The 12156-nt window shown below is 38.2% G+C and overlaps 1 protein-coding gene across 7 annotated transcripts in view; it reads left to right on the top strand.

Annotated features, from left to right (window-relative positions):
• The window catches only part of OSBPL1A (oxysterol binding protein like 1A), a 259348-nt gene that overhangs the window by 231825 nt on the left and 15367 nt on the right, over positions 1-12156 (top strand). For all 7 annotated transcript variants that reach the window (XM_066352528.1, XM_066352526.1, XM_066352529.1 and 4 more), the window contains 3 exons: positions 7898-8032; positions 8942-9039; positions 9846-10028. In XM_066352528.1, coding sequence (XP_066208625.1) covers positions 7898-8032; positions 8942-9039; positions 9846-10028 — 416 coding nt within the window. The remainder of the gene's footprint in view (positions 1-7897; positions 8033-8941; positions 9040-9845; positions 10029-12156) is intronic.

Here is a 12156-nt window from a genome sequence, read left to right as displayed (position 1 = left end):
TGTAAGTGTGTATGCGTTGTAAGGCTGACCCTTTTCTGTGGGGCATGGTTTGCTTTTCCATCCTTTCCTTTTACCAGGTTGAAAGTATTACGTTTCAAAATAAGCCTCTTGTTTTACAACCCTGATTGGAATCAGTAGGTGTTCACTTTAGGAAATTTGGAAAATAAAGAGAAGCATGAAGAAGGTAATTAAGATGACCTATACCACTAACTCCTAGAGACAACAATTGTTAACTTTTTGGTGTTGAATCTTCTAATATTTGTCTTTATGTCTAAAATGATATATTTTATAAAATGAGAATATTTTTGAACATTACACTTTCTAAGCTACTTTTATTTTTAACATTTTGCCATGTGAACTATTGTGAATCATTAGAAAAGAAGGTTATAACATCAAGGAGCAGGCATTCCAGTGAAGGAGGTAGGACAGTGCAGTGTATTATGCAGAATACTTGAGTGGGAATACACTCTGGGCAGCGGGGACACATAGAAGCATGTGGGCGGGAGGCTCTTGCAATGTGTTCTTCAATCCTTGATGTGATGAGGATGTAGACGGATAATGCGGGGATCATATCCTTCCCTTCAGGACCGTATTATCGTTAGTTATGAGACAAGCTGGTTAATGCTCATGACATAACAGCAGGGGCTATAATCTGATGTATGAGTAAATGCTAAGATGTGAGGTATAGATTCTGGTACTCCAGGAGTTGGAAGAGGCAAGGTACCAGTGGGATAATGCTGCAGTGAGCATGGGAATACAGATCTTTCTTTAGGATGATGGTTTCATTTCCTTTGGATAGATACCCAGAAGTGGGATCTCTGGACCATATAGTTCTATGTATAATTTTTTGATGAACCTCCATGCTGTCTCCCACAGTGTCTGTACCAGTTTACATTCCTACCAATAGTGTACAAGGGCTCCCTTTTCTCCACATTCTTGCCAGCATTCATCTCATCCTGGTCAATTTCTCCAACAATTTTCTTTTTTTTCCTTTTATTCAGTGAGAGGAGGGGAGGCAGAGAGACATACTCCCGCATGTGCCCTGACTGGGATACACTTCTCAAGCCCACGAGGGGGCAATGCTCTGACCGTCTGGGGCATTGTTCTGTTGCTCAGTAACCGAGCTCATCTTAGTGCCTGAGTTGGAGGCCGTGGAACCATCCTCAGTGCCTGAGGCCAACTCACTCCAATCGAGCCATGGCTGCAGGAGGTGAAGAGAGAGAGAGGGGGGGCAGGGGAGGGGGGGAGAAAGAGATTTGCGCTTCTCCTGTGTGCCCTGACTGGGAATCGCACCTGGGACATCCACACTCTGGGCTGATGCTCTATCACTGAGCCAACTAGCCAGGGCCTGTCCACCAATTTTTTAATCAGGTTGTTTTTGTGCTACTGAGTTGTACGAGTTCTTTATATTTTTTTATATTAACACCTTATCAGATATATGACTTACAAATATATTCTCCTATTCAGTGGGTTGACTTTTCATTTTGATGATTTCCTTTGTTGTGCACAGGCTTTTTGTTTGGTGTAGTCTCACTAGTTTATTTTTTATTTTGTTGTCTTCAGTTTTGGTCTCAAATACAAAAAATCATCAGCAAGAGTAATATGTTTTTCTATAGGAGTTTTATGGTTTCAGTTCTTATATTAAAGTCTTTAAATTCATTTTGAGTTGATTTTTGTGTGTGGTATAAGGTAGGGGTATAGTTTCATTCTTTGACATGTGTCTGTTCAGTTTTTTCAACACCATTTATTAAAGAGACTCCTTTTTTCCCCATTATATATTCTTGGCTTCTTTGTCCAGAACTAATTGACCACATATCCATGGATTTATTTCTGTGCTCTCTGTTCTATTCCATCTGTGTGTCTGTTTTTATGCTAGTATCATACTATTTTTATTATTGTAGATTGATAAAAATTAGGAAATGTGATACCTCCAGCTTTGTTCTTCTCAAGATTGCTTCAGCTATTCTGTGTCTTTTGTGATTCCATACAAATTTTAGGGTTTTTTTTTCTATTTCTGTGAAAAAATGAAAATTTGATAGGGTTTGCATTGAGTCTGTTCATCACTTTGGATAGTGTGGGCATTTTAACAATATTAATTTTTTCAATCCATGAGCACAGAATATGTATCCATATATTTGTGTCTTCTGCAGTTTCTTTATTAATGTTTTATGGTTTCTGGTGCTTATATCTTTTACTTCCTTAGATAAACTTATTCATAGTATTTTATTTATTTGATGCTTTTTCTTATTTTTCTGATAGTTGGTATAGAAATGCAACAGATTTTAGCATATTGATTTTGTATTTTGCAACTTGACTGAATTTGTTTATTAGTTTCTAAGTTTATTTTTAATGGAATCTTTAGAGTTATATATATATAACACCATGTCATCTGCAAATATAACAGTTTTACTTCTTCCTTTCTCATTTGGATACCTCTTATTTCTTTTTCCTGCCTTATTATTGTGACTAGAACTTCCAGCACTCTGGTAACTAAAAGTGGTGAGAGTGAGCATCCTTGTCTTGTTTATGATGTTAGAGGAAGGGCTTTCAGCTTTTCACCATTGAATATGATTTAGCCGTGGACTAGTCATATATGGGTTTTATTATGTTGAGGTGTGTTCCCTCTATGTGTGATTTTTTTAGAAGTTTTTATTATAAAAAGCTGTTGGGCCCTGGCCAGTTGGCTCAGCAGTAGAGCGTCAGCCTGGTGTGTAGAAGTCCTGGGTTCGATTCCTGGTCAGGGTACGCCGGAGAAGTGACCATCTGCTTCTCCACCCCTTTTCCTCCCCTTTCTCTCTCTCTCTTTTCCTCCTGCAGCCATGGTTCAAATGAGCAAGTTGGCTTCAGATGCTGAGGACGACTCCATGGCCTTGCCTCAGGTACTAAAATAGCTCGGTTGTTGAGCAATGGAGCAGCTGCCACAGATGGGAAGGACATCAGCCCCAGATGGGGTTGATGGGTGGATCCCAGTTGGGGCACATGCAGGAGTCTGTCTCTCCAACTCCCTGCTTCTCACTTGATTAAAGAAAAAAGTTGAATTTTGTCATTCTTTTTTTTGCATCTATTTAGATTATTTTAATCTTTATTTTATTAATGTGGTGTATCATATTGATTGATTTATGGGTGTTGAACCATCCTTGCATCCCTGGAATAAATTCCACTTAGTTGTGGTTGTATGATACTTTTAATATACTGTTGAATTCAGTTTGCTAATATTTGTTGAGGATTATAGCATGTATGTTCATCAGCGATATTGGCCTATAATTTTTAAAAATTTTATTTATTGATTTTTAGAGAGAATCACTGATTTGTTGTTGCACCCATTCATGCATTCATTGGTTGATTCTTGTCTGTGCCCTGACCAGGGACTGAACCCACAGCCATGGCCTATCAGGACAATGCTCTAACCAACTGAGCTACCCAGCCAGGGCTTAATTTTATTTTCTTGTAATATTTTTTTCTGATTTTGATATTGGTAATACTGGCTTCATAAAATGAGTGTGGAAGTTTTCCTTCCTTTTCTATTGTCTTGGGGGAAGTTTAGAAGGATGGGTATTAATTCTTCTTTACGTGCCTGGCCAGATTCACCAGTGAAGTCATCTATCTGGTCCTGAACTTTTGTTTGTTGGGAAGTTTTTGATTACTGCTTCCATCTCCTTCATAGTAATTGGTCTATTCAGATTTCCTGTTTCTTCATGATTCAGTCTTGGTAGGTTGTATATTTCTAGAAATTTACCCATTTCTTTCAGATTTCCAATTTGTTGGCATATAATTTTTCATTGTAGTTCTTATCCTTTGTGTTTCTGGGCTGTCATTTGTAATGTCTCCTCTTTCACTTGTGTCCTCTTATTTTTTATGACTCTAGCTAAAGATTTGTCTTGTTTAAAAAAAATAGCCCTCAGTTTCATTGATTTTTCTATTGTCTTTTTCATCTCTTATTTCATTTATCTTCACTCTGATCTTTGTTATTTCCTTCTTCTAGCAACTTTGGGTTTAATTTGTTCATCTTTTTCTATTTCCTTGAGGTGTAAAGTTAGACTGTTTGAGATCTTTTTTGGTTCTTAATATAGATGTGTGTTCTCTGAGCTTCCCTCTTAGAGTTGCTTTTGCTATATCCCAGACGTTTAGGTATATTATATTTCCATTTCAATCTGTCTTAAGGTATTTTTTGGTTTCTCTTTTGATTTCGTCTTTGACCCATTTGGTGGTTCAGTAGCATGTTGTTTAATCTTCATGTAATTGTAAATTTTTCAATTTTCTTCTAATTTCATACCATTGTGATCAGAAAAGATGCTTGATATGATATGTCTTCTTAAATTTATTAAGACTTGTTTTGTGGCCTAATATGTGATCTATTGTATGTACTGTGGTATTACTATATATTTCTTCCTCTAGATCTGCTAATATTTGCTTTATATTTAGATGTTCCTATGTTGGGTGCATGAATATTTAATTGCTATATCTTCTTGCTGAATTGACCCCTTTATTATTATATAATGACTTTCTTTTTGTCTTGTTACAGTTTTTGGCTTAAAGTCTGTTTTGTCTGATATAAGTATAGCTACCCCTTATTACTTTTGGTTTCCATTTACATGGAATACTTTCCCATCCTTTCACTGTCAGTCTCTGTGTGTTGTAAAGCTGAAGTGAGTCTCTTACAGGCAACATATACTTAGTTAGGTCTTGCTTTATTTTATCCATTCAGCTACTTTGTCTCTTTTGATTGGAGAATTTTGTCCATTTATATTTAAAGTAATTACTGATAGGTATGGACTTACTGTTATTTTAAAATTTTTCTGGTGTTTTGTATTCCCTTGGTTCTTTTGTTCACTCTTGCTGTGTGTGTGTGTGTGTGTGTGTGTGTGTATGAGAGAGAGAGAGAGAGAGAGAGATGATTTTCTGTAGTGGTATGCTTTGATTCCTTTGTCTTTATCTTTTAGATATCTACTATAGGGGTTTTTTTTCCACTTGTGCTTTATGAGGCTTATGTAAAACATGCTTCATTTATAACTGTCTGTTTTAAGCTGATAACTTCGAATGCATACAAAAGCTCTACGTTTTAAACCGCCATATTTTTTTTGGTATCACTACTTACATCTTTTTACATTGTATATTCATTAACAAAGTATTGTCATTGTAGTTATTTTTAATACTTTCTTTTATTTTCATACTAAAGTTATAAGTGATTGAGTCACTATCATTAAAGTATTAGAGTATTCAACTAATTACATTTACATGAAGACAAAGTAAAAACATGACCAAATAAACAAATTAGAAGTTTAAAGATCTGACTCTCACAGCATTGGTGGGAGTAAAAATTGGTACAGCCTTTTTGGAAGACATTTAACTTGATGTAGTAGCTGCAGAATTTTAAATGAGCAGACGCTTAACCCAGAAATTCCACTTAAATCTACTTTAAAGCCATATTTAGCCATCTTAAAGATATACGATTGCCTGACCAGTGGTGCTACAGTGTATGCAGTATCGACCTGGGACACTGAGGTCCTAGGTTCAAAACCCCACGGTTGCCGGCTTGAGTGCAGGCTTGACAGTTTGAGCACAGTGGCACTGGCTTGAGTGTGGAGTTCCTGGCTTGAAGGTAGGATCATCAACATGATCCCAAGGTTGCTGGCTTTAGCCCAATGTCACTGGCTCTAGCAAGGAATCCCTAGCCCAGCTTGAGCCTCCCACCCCCTGGAAAAGGCATAGATGAGAAGCAATCAATGAACAACTAAAGTGATGCAACTATGAGTTGATTCTCATCACTCTCCTCCTTCCCTCTCTTCCTGTCTTTTGCTCTTTCTCTAAAAATCAATAAAAATAAGCCATATTTAGCCATGTTCTAAAAGATAGACTATTGAATAGTTTATGGTATGTCTATACTTAGACTTTTTAAATTTATCAAATACATATAGCATTTACTAATGTGCCCAGAACTGGTCTAATTGTGTTGCAAATACTGTTCTTATAATAATGCTTTGTGATGGGTACTGTGATACTAGTGCCATATTATTGATGAGAAAGCTGGCACTGAGTTAACTGGGCCATAGTCACGTAGCTAGTAAATGAGAAAGCCAGCAATGAAGCAGTTACAAAGAATTTGACAGACTCAGTGATGTACCTTACACGTTTGTAAGACCTCCACAGCATGGTAAAGGTGAGAAGAGCAAGTCACAGGTCACTACATAGAGCAGATCCCATGCATTCTAAAAACAAATAATATTTAAATGTACACAACTGTGTCTCCCAAAATGTTGATGGTGCTTTGCCTACGTGGGGAAGGAGCAGTTTTGTGTTTTTACTTCTGTATTATTAAATTTTATACTTAGAGTTATGTATTGCTCTATTGATTTGAAAAGAAAAATAAGTCCTGGTTTTCTTGGCTTGGCCCCAAAAGTGAATTTCTGGATTTAATACGATCTTAGGGTATATATAGTTGAGCCTTCCTTTCTTTATGTCTTTATAGATTCTTCTCCTCCCATGTGTTGTTAGTGAGGTGGCAGTAAACCTACCATTTCTTTTAATTAGGTCGTTGCTGTATGTCCTTCTGTGTTCTGGGATATTTTATGGTAATGAGTAAACTTTTTTTTTATTAGCTTGAGAGAAAGAGAGAAAAGGATGGACAATGGACAGGAAGGGAGAGAGATGAGAAGCATCAACTGGTAGTTGTGGCACCTTAGTTGTTCATTGATTGCTTCTCATATGTGCCTTGACCAGGGGGCTTCAGCTAAGCCAGTGACCCCTTTGCTCAAGCCAGTGACCTTGGGCTCAAGCCAGCGACCTTGGGTTCAAGCCAGTGACCTTGAGCTTCAAGCCAGCAACATTTGAGCTCAAGCCATGACCATGGGGTCATGTCTATGTTCTCACGCTCAAGTGGGCGACCCTGCGCTCAGGCTGGTGGGCCCTCGCTCAACCAGATGAGCCTGTGTTCAAGCTGGCAACCTCAGGGTTTCAAGCCTGGGTCCCCTGCATCCCAGGCCGACACTCTGTCCACTGTACTACTGTCTGATCTGAATGAACCTTTTTTAAAAAATGTGTTTCGGTTGTAGCTTTGTGAGGATTGCATTATTTTTAATTGTGCAAATTGGTGAAAATGTGGATGTTTAAGGGGAAAACAACAGAGCTGAGACAGGTGGCAAATGGTCACCTTTTAGTGTTTACCTGGTCATTTGTCTTTCTTCAAGAAGGTCCTAGTTCCCAAGGGAAATGTAGATAATGGTATGTGGAAGGTTGGGAAGATACCAGAAAATTCCAGAGAATGCCAAGATAAATTTGTTACCTACTGAGTTTTTTTAAAGGGCTTTATGGTGCTTGCTGACAACATATAGTAAATAGGTTGTAATTCAGGTCAGAGAACCCCTAACTAGTATCTCAGTTACTTCTGTGATTGTGTGATTTTGGCAGATGGAGATTAAAACCTGTTCTGTAAAATACACAATAGCCTTCTAGTACCCTAGTCCACAATTTATAGTGATTGGTGTGCTCAGAAAAAGTCAATGTTCTCAGTCAAAAATAGTCTGAAATTTATTTTGGAATATTATTCACAAAAAAATGGTGTGAGTGGTTAATCCTTAGACCACTGTGAAGATCTTTGCTTTTTTGTGTCTCTCGCTTTTATAGTCCATCCTAATTCTGATCTAAAGTAGACTTATTAGCAGTCACCTTCCTGTGCTCACCCTTGATTGTGAGCTCCTTGGATAATCTTTATTTCCTTCAAGGCCTAGAACAGTACATGCCATAGTGTTAGGTGCTCTGGAAAGATTTGTAAAATTGGACTGATATTAAATTCCAGGGGTTGCTATTTTCTGTTACTTCCTTTTCAGGATGCTATGTAAAAATAGCAGCAGATAAATCTGCTGTGTACATAGGACATAACCAGTTCCTTTTTGTTAACTAGGAGCTCTCCAAGATTACAATGCCAGTCATATTTAACGAGCCGTTGAGCTTCCTCCAGCGACTCACCGAGTATATGGAGCATACATACCTCATCCACAAGGCCAGTTCACTTTCTGACCCCATGGAAAGGATGCAGGTATGTTAAAGTGAGCACTGAGAAAGGTTTAAGTCTCAGAGACTTCTCTACCCCTCCCACCCTGCCAGCCCCCCACCCCCACCCCAACACACAGGCACAGAATTAGTGTTGAGTACAAAATGAGGTTGGGAAATGTGATGGAAACCGAGCTGGCGTGTCTGGAGTGTCCTCTACACTCCTTCCTCGCCATCCTCGAGTCAGAGACCCCTGGAGGGAGGGACCGGGGAGACCAGCAGGAGAAGCAGGTGGCCCAGAGCCAAACCTGGGTGTGGGGAGCTGCTTCTGTGTCTTCATTTCAGGGAGTAGCATTGTGTTGGGGAAAAAATTCCACCTTTCTTCTTTCAGACTTTCTCAGCGTTTCCACACACGCTCACATAACTATGTACATTTGTGCTCATGTGTGTATAGAAGTGTGCACACACGGCTCTAGGTTAAAACAGAAGACAACAAAGAACTGCACTTTTTAATTTTCTTTTGAATAGAAGATGTTTATGGGACGTACAGGATAGGGATGAACTAGATACAGGCAGAGTATATAGTACATACATTGTTCTGCTTCAAACAAAGCAAGAATTTTCTAAATGGAATCTTTCTGTTCTTTCATTTAATATTAACTAGCTTTATAAATTGAATATAAGTCAGTAATGTGGAATTTGAGTTTTTAAACACCCTTGCAGCACCTTTAGGGTGTTAAAAAACACACAATTGGGAATGACACTACGGGAAGAGACTCAGTAATTTTCATTCTGAATACCCACATTTGCATATGAAGTTGCTAGAGCCATAGCACAATTCAAAGTAATTGAACTCCAAAATAATTTCATAAATCACTTAAGCAGAATTTCAGTTACTGAAAGAATGAGGACCAAGCTAGGCTGTTTTTAACCGCCCCAATGCTCTGTCCCACAGTGTGTGGCCGCGTTCGCAGTTTCTGCCGTTGCTTCTCAGTGGGAGCGCACGGGGAAGCCGTTCAACCCGCTCCTGGGAGAGACCTACGAGTTAGTTCGGTAAGCTCTTTCCCTCTCTTCCAGAGGAGTAGTTGAACTTGCATGATTTATATATAGCTTTTAAAACGAAAGAAAAAAATATTTTGAGCATCACCAACAATGATTTTGTATCACTGGAGCAAATTAACAATTTTAATGTTAGTTTCTATAATACTTATTATGTTAGAGACTGTCAAAAAATATTGAAGCATATGTAAAATATATCATTATAAAAAGTAACTACAAGGACTTTATTATTCCTGATCTTATGGGATTATCATCTCATTCTTCTTATGTATATTGTAAGACATGATTGCCTTTTTTCATAATCATACAAAATATGTTAGTATAAATTTGTACTGTTGGCACGGAGGTCTGTTGTTTGTCATACCTGCTTCTGTTTATACACAATTAGGGAATTTGTTTGGCTTTAGTTTTTCTGAATATTATCCTCCTCCTCTGTACAAATTTTAATCTCATTTATCTCCTAGATATTTGAAAGGAGACACACGAGGTTCCTCTACCTCAATATATATGGAATGAAGTGCTTTAAATTTATATGGCTAATATTATCAATTTGTGCTCACCCACATTCATGTGGAGGTGCTTTATTTTAATATTTTTAAACAGGTAGAATTATAAAAATATTGGATTCAGTAATTTGGCTTGCATTTGTGCAGTTTCTAATATATTAAGTTGTTCTTAGCAGGATAATAAAGAATTCTTTACTTTGTAAAACCCATTTAATACTTTTTGACTGAAATTATAATAATATACACATTTCATGATGATAATTAAGTACAATGTTACTTTTTTTCCATCTTAAGGGAGGACCTTGGTTTTAGGCTCATCTCTGAGCAGGTCAGCCATCACCCACCCATTAGTGCATTTCATGCCGAAGGGTTAAACAACGATTTCATCTTTCATGGCTCAATCTATCCCAAACTGAAGTTCTGGGGGAAGAGTGTAGAAGCAGAACCCAAAGGAACCATCACTTTGGAGCTTCTTGAGTAAGTTGGAATTAAGCCACTCTGTGTGTGTGTGTGTGTGTGTGTGTGTGTATTACCATATAATTATATACATTTTGATCTTGTTCAAAAACTGGAGGTAATAAACAGCTTTTATGAAGTGTGCTTTATCTTCTGGCATGTAAAAGAATTTGAGAAACATAGCAATAGCCATCGTTAGTCAATCTGGGTATGTTTTAAAAGTGTAACTTGATGTTTGGTGTTCAGATGTTTTGAGATAGAATGGAGCTAATGAATTCATGGCAATTCTTATGAAACAAGCTTTATATATATATATATAGTGATAATGTTCTGTTGAAACATCTTTCAAATTGAATTCACTTTGTGAATGATTGAAATAACAGTTGTGTGGCATATCTTAGACATTAGGTAAGTTGGAAATTCTCTTCTTTCCAATAGCTGAACAGATTAGCTTTAAATGCAAAGGTAGTTTCAGTTCTGGTTGGGCTAAAGTAAGTTTATTCTATCTTACCTTTCCTACTGATTACTAAGGCCTGGGCAGAAGGCATAAAGCAACTATCTGCGGGCTCTGAAAGTAAATGATAGCAGGTCGACTGGAGAGAGAAATAAAAACCCAAGACCAATATGGCAGCGAGTTTCTTGGTTTTATCCTGCCCCCCCATATCTCCTGGCTTAGAGTCAGGGGAACCCAAATCCCAGAACTGGACAGTAAAGGCAGGCAGAAAAAGTTCCAAGAGAAACCCTCTCTTTCTGGTTAGAAGCCCTGGAAAGATGTGTCTGTAGAATGGAGAGAATGGGGGAAAGCCTTGGTACTTCCTCTCCTCGCCTCGCCCCAAGGCAGACCCTCGGCCCCACGGCATATGCCACTATAGGCTGAGATGGGAGCACCCACACGAGTCCCTGAAACAGAAAAAGCCTTTCTCCTTGGCCAGAGGAACTGGATAAAGGGCTCTCTGTGGTCCAAGGAGTGAGAGGAGAATCTCTGTTGCTTTTTTTCCTGTTTCTTTTCTCTCACTTCTTTGCCCCAGAGGAAGGCGCAGTTGTGGAAATGCAAGGCAGAGCCGAGGGCTGAACCCCAGCCTGTAGGCGAAGGCCAGAGACAAAGCCCTCTGTATCTGAGAGTGTGGGAGCCACAGAGAGCAGTGAGCTCAGGAGAGTGTGGGAGCCACAGAGAGGAGTGAGCTCAGGAGAGTGTGGGAGCCACAGAGAGGAGTGAGCTCAGGAGAGTGTGGGAGCCACAGAGAGGAGTGAGCTCAGGAGAGGGACCCTGTGAGGCTATGTGTGCATTCCTAAGATCAGCCTTTCAGAAGTGATCCGGAATGGAACAACAAAGGTCGTGAGATCTGATCTGCTGTGTGAACCAGTGCCCAGGGCTCCAAGTGACTGTTGAGGGGAGGATCTTAATGGCACTAAAAAGGTTTTGAAAATTAAACTGACACCAGAATCGGAGGCTACAGAAAGTGGGTCAGGACTTATGGCCTGAAACTGTATTTATACTGCCTATTAAAACAAAACAATCAATATTCTCCAGAAGGTTTAAAGAGGACCCAGAGTATAGTAATATTCAAATGTTCAGAGTATTTTCCAAAATTATTCATCATGCAAGCAAACAGGAAATCTCAACCCACAATGGAAAAACTTGAACCCCAAGATGACTCAGATATTAAAATCTGTATCGAAGACTTGAAAGCAGATGTTATAACTATGTTCCATGAAATAAAGATGAAGACTCTTAAAATGAATAGAAGGATATTTATCTTAGCAAAGAAATAGAAGCATTTCTGGAAATTTTAGTATTGAAAAATACAGTAACAAATACAGTAGGATAGACTCAGTAGTAGAATGAGGATGATAAAGTGTATAGGATCTGTTTGCTGAAAACTACAAATACTGATGAAAGTAGTCAAAGATATCTCAGTAGTGGAGAGATATACTGTGTCTCAATGTATTGTTAACATGATATATATATATAACATGATATATATATAAAACATGATATATATATAACATTATATAAATATAACATCTTAGTTTTCCTGTAATTGATTTATAAGCAGTCTGTATTAACACAATCCAAATAAAACTTCCAGAATGATTTTTGATAGATATAGAGATGTTGATTTTAAAATTTATAGGGAAAGGCAAATGA

This window comes from Saccopteryx leptura, chromosome 11, assembly GCF_036850995.1.
Source record: "Saccopteryx leptura isolate mSacLep1 chromosome 11, mSacLep1_pri_phased_curated, whole genome shotgun sequence".
Taxonomy (NCBI): Eukaryota; Metazoa; Chordata; class Mammalia; order Chiroptera; family Emballonuridae; genus Saccopteryx; species Saccopteryx leptura.
This window is presented reverse-complemented; position numbering and strand designations above follow the sequence as displayed.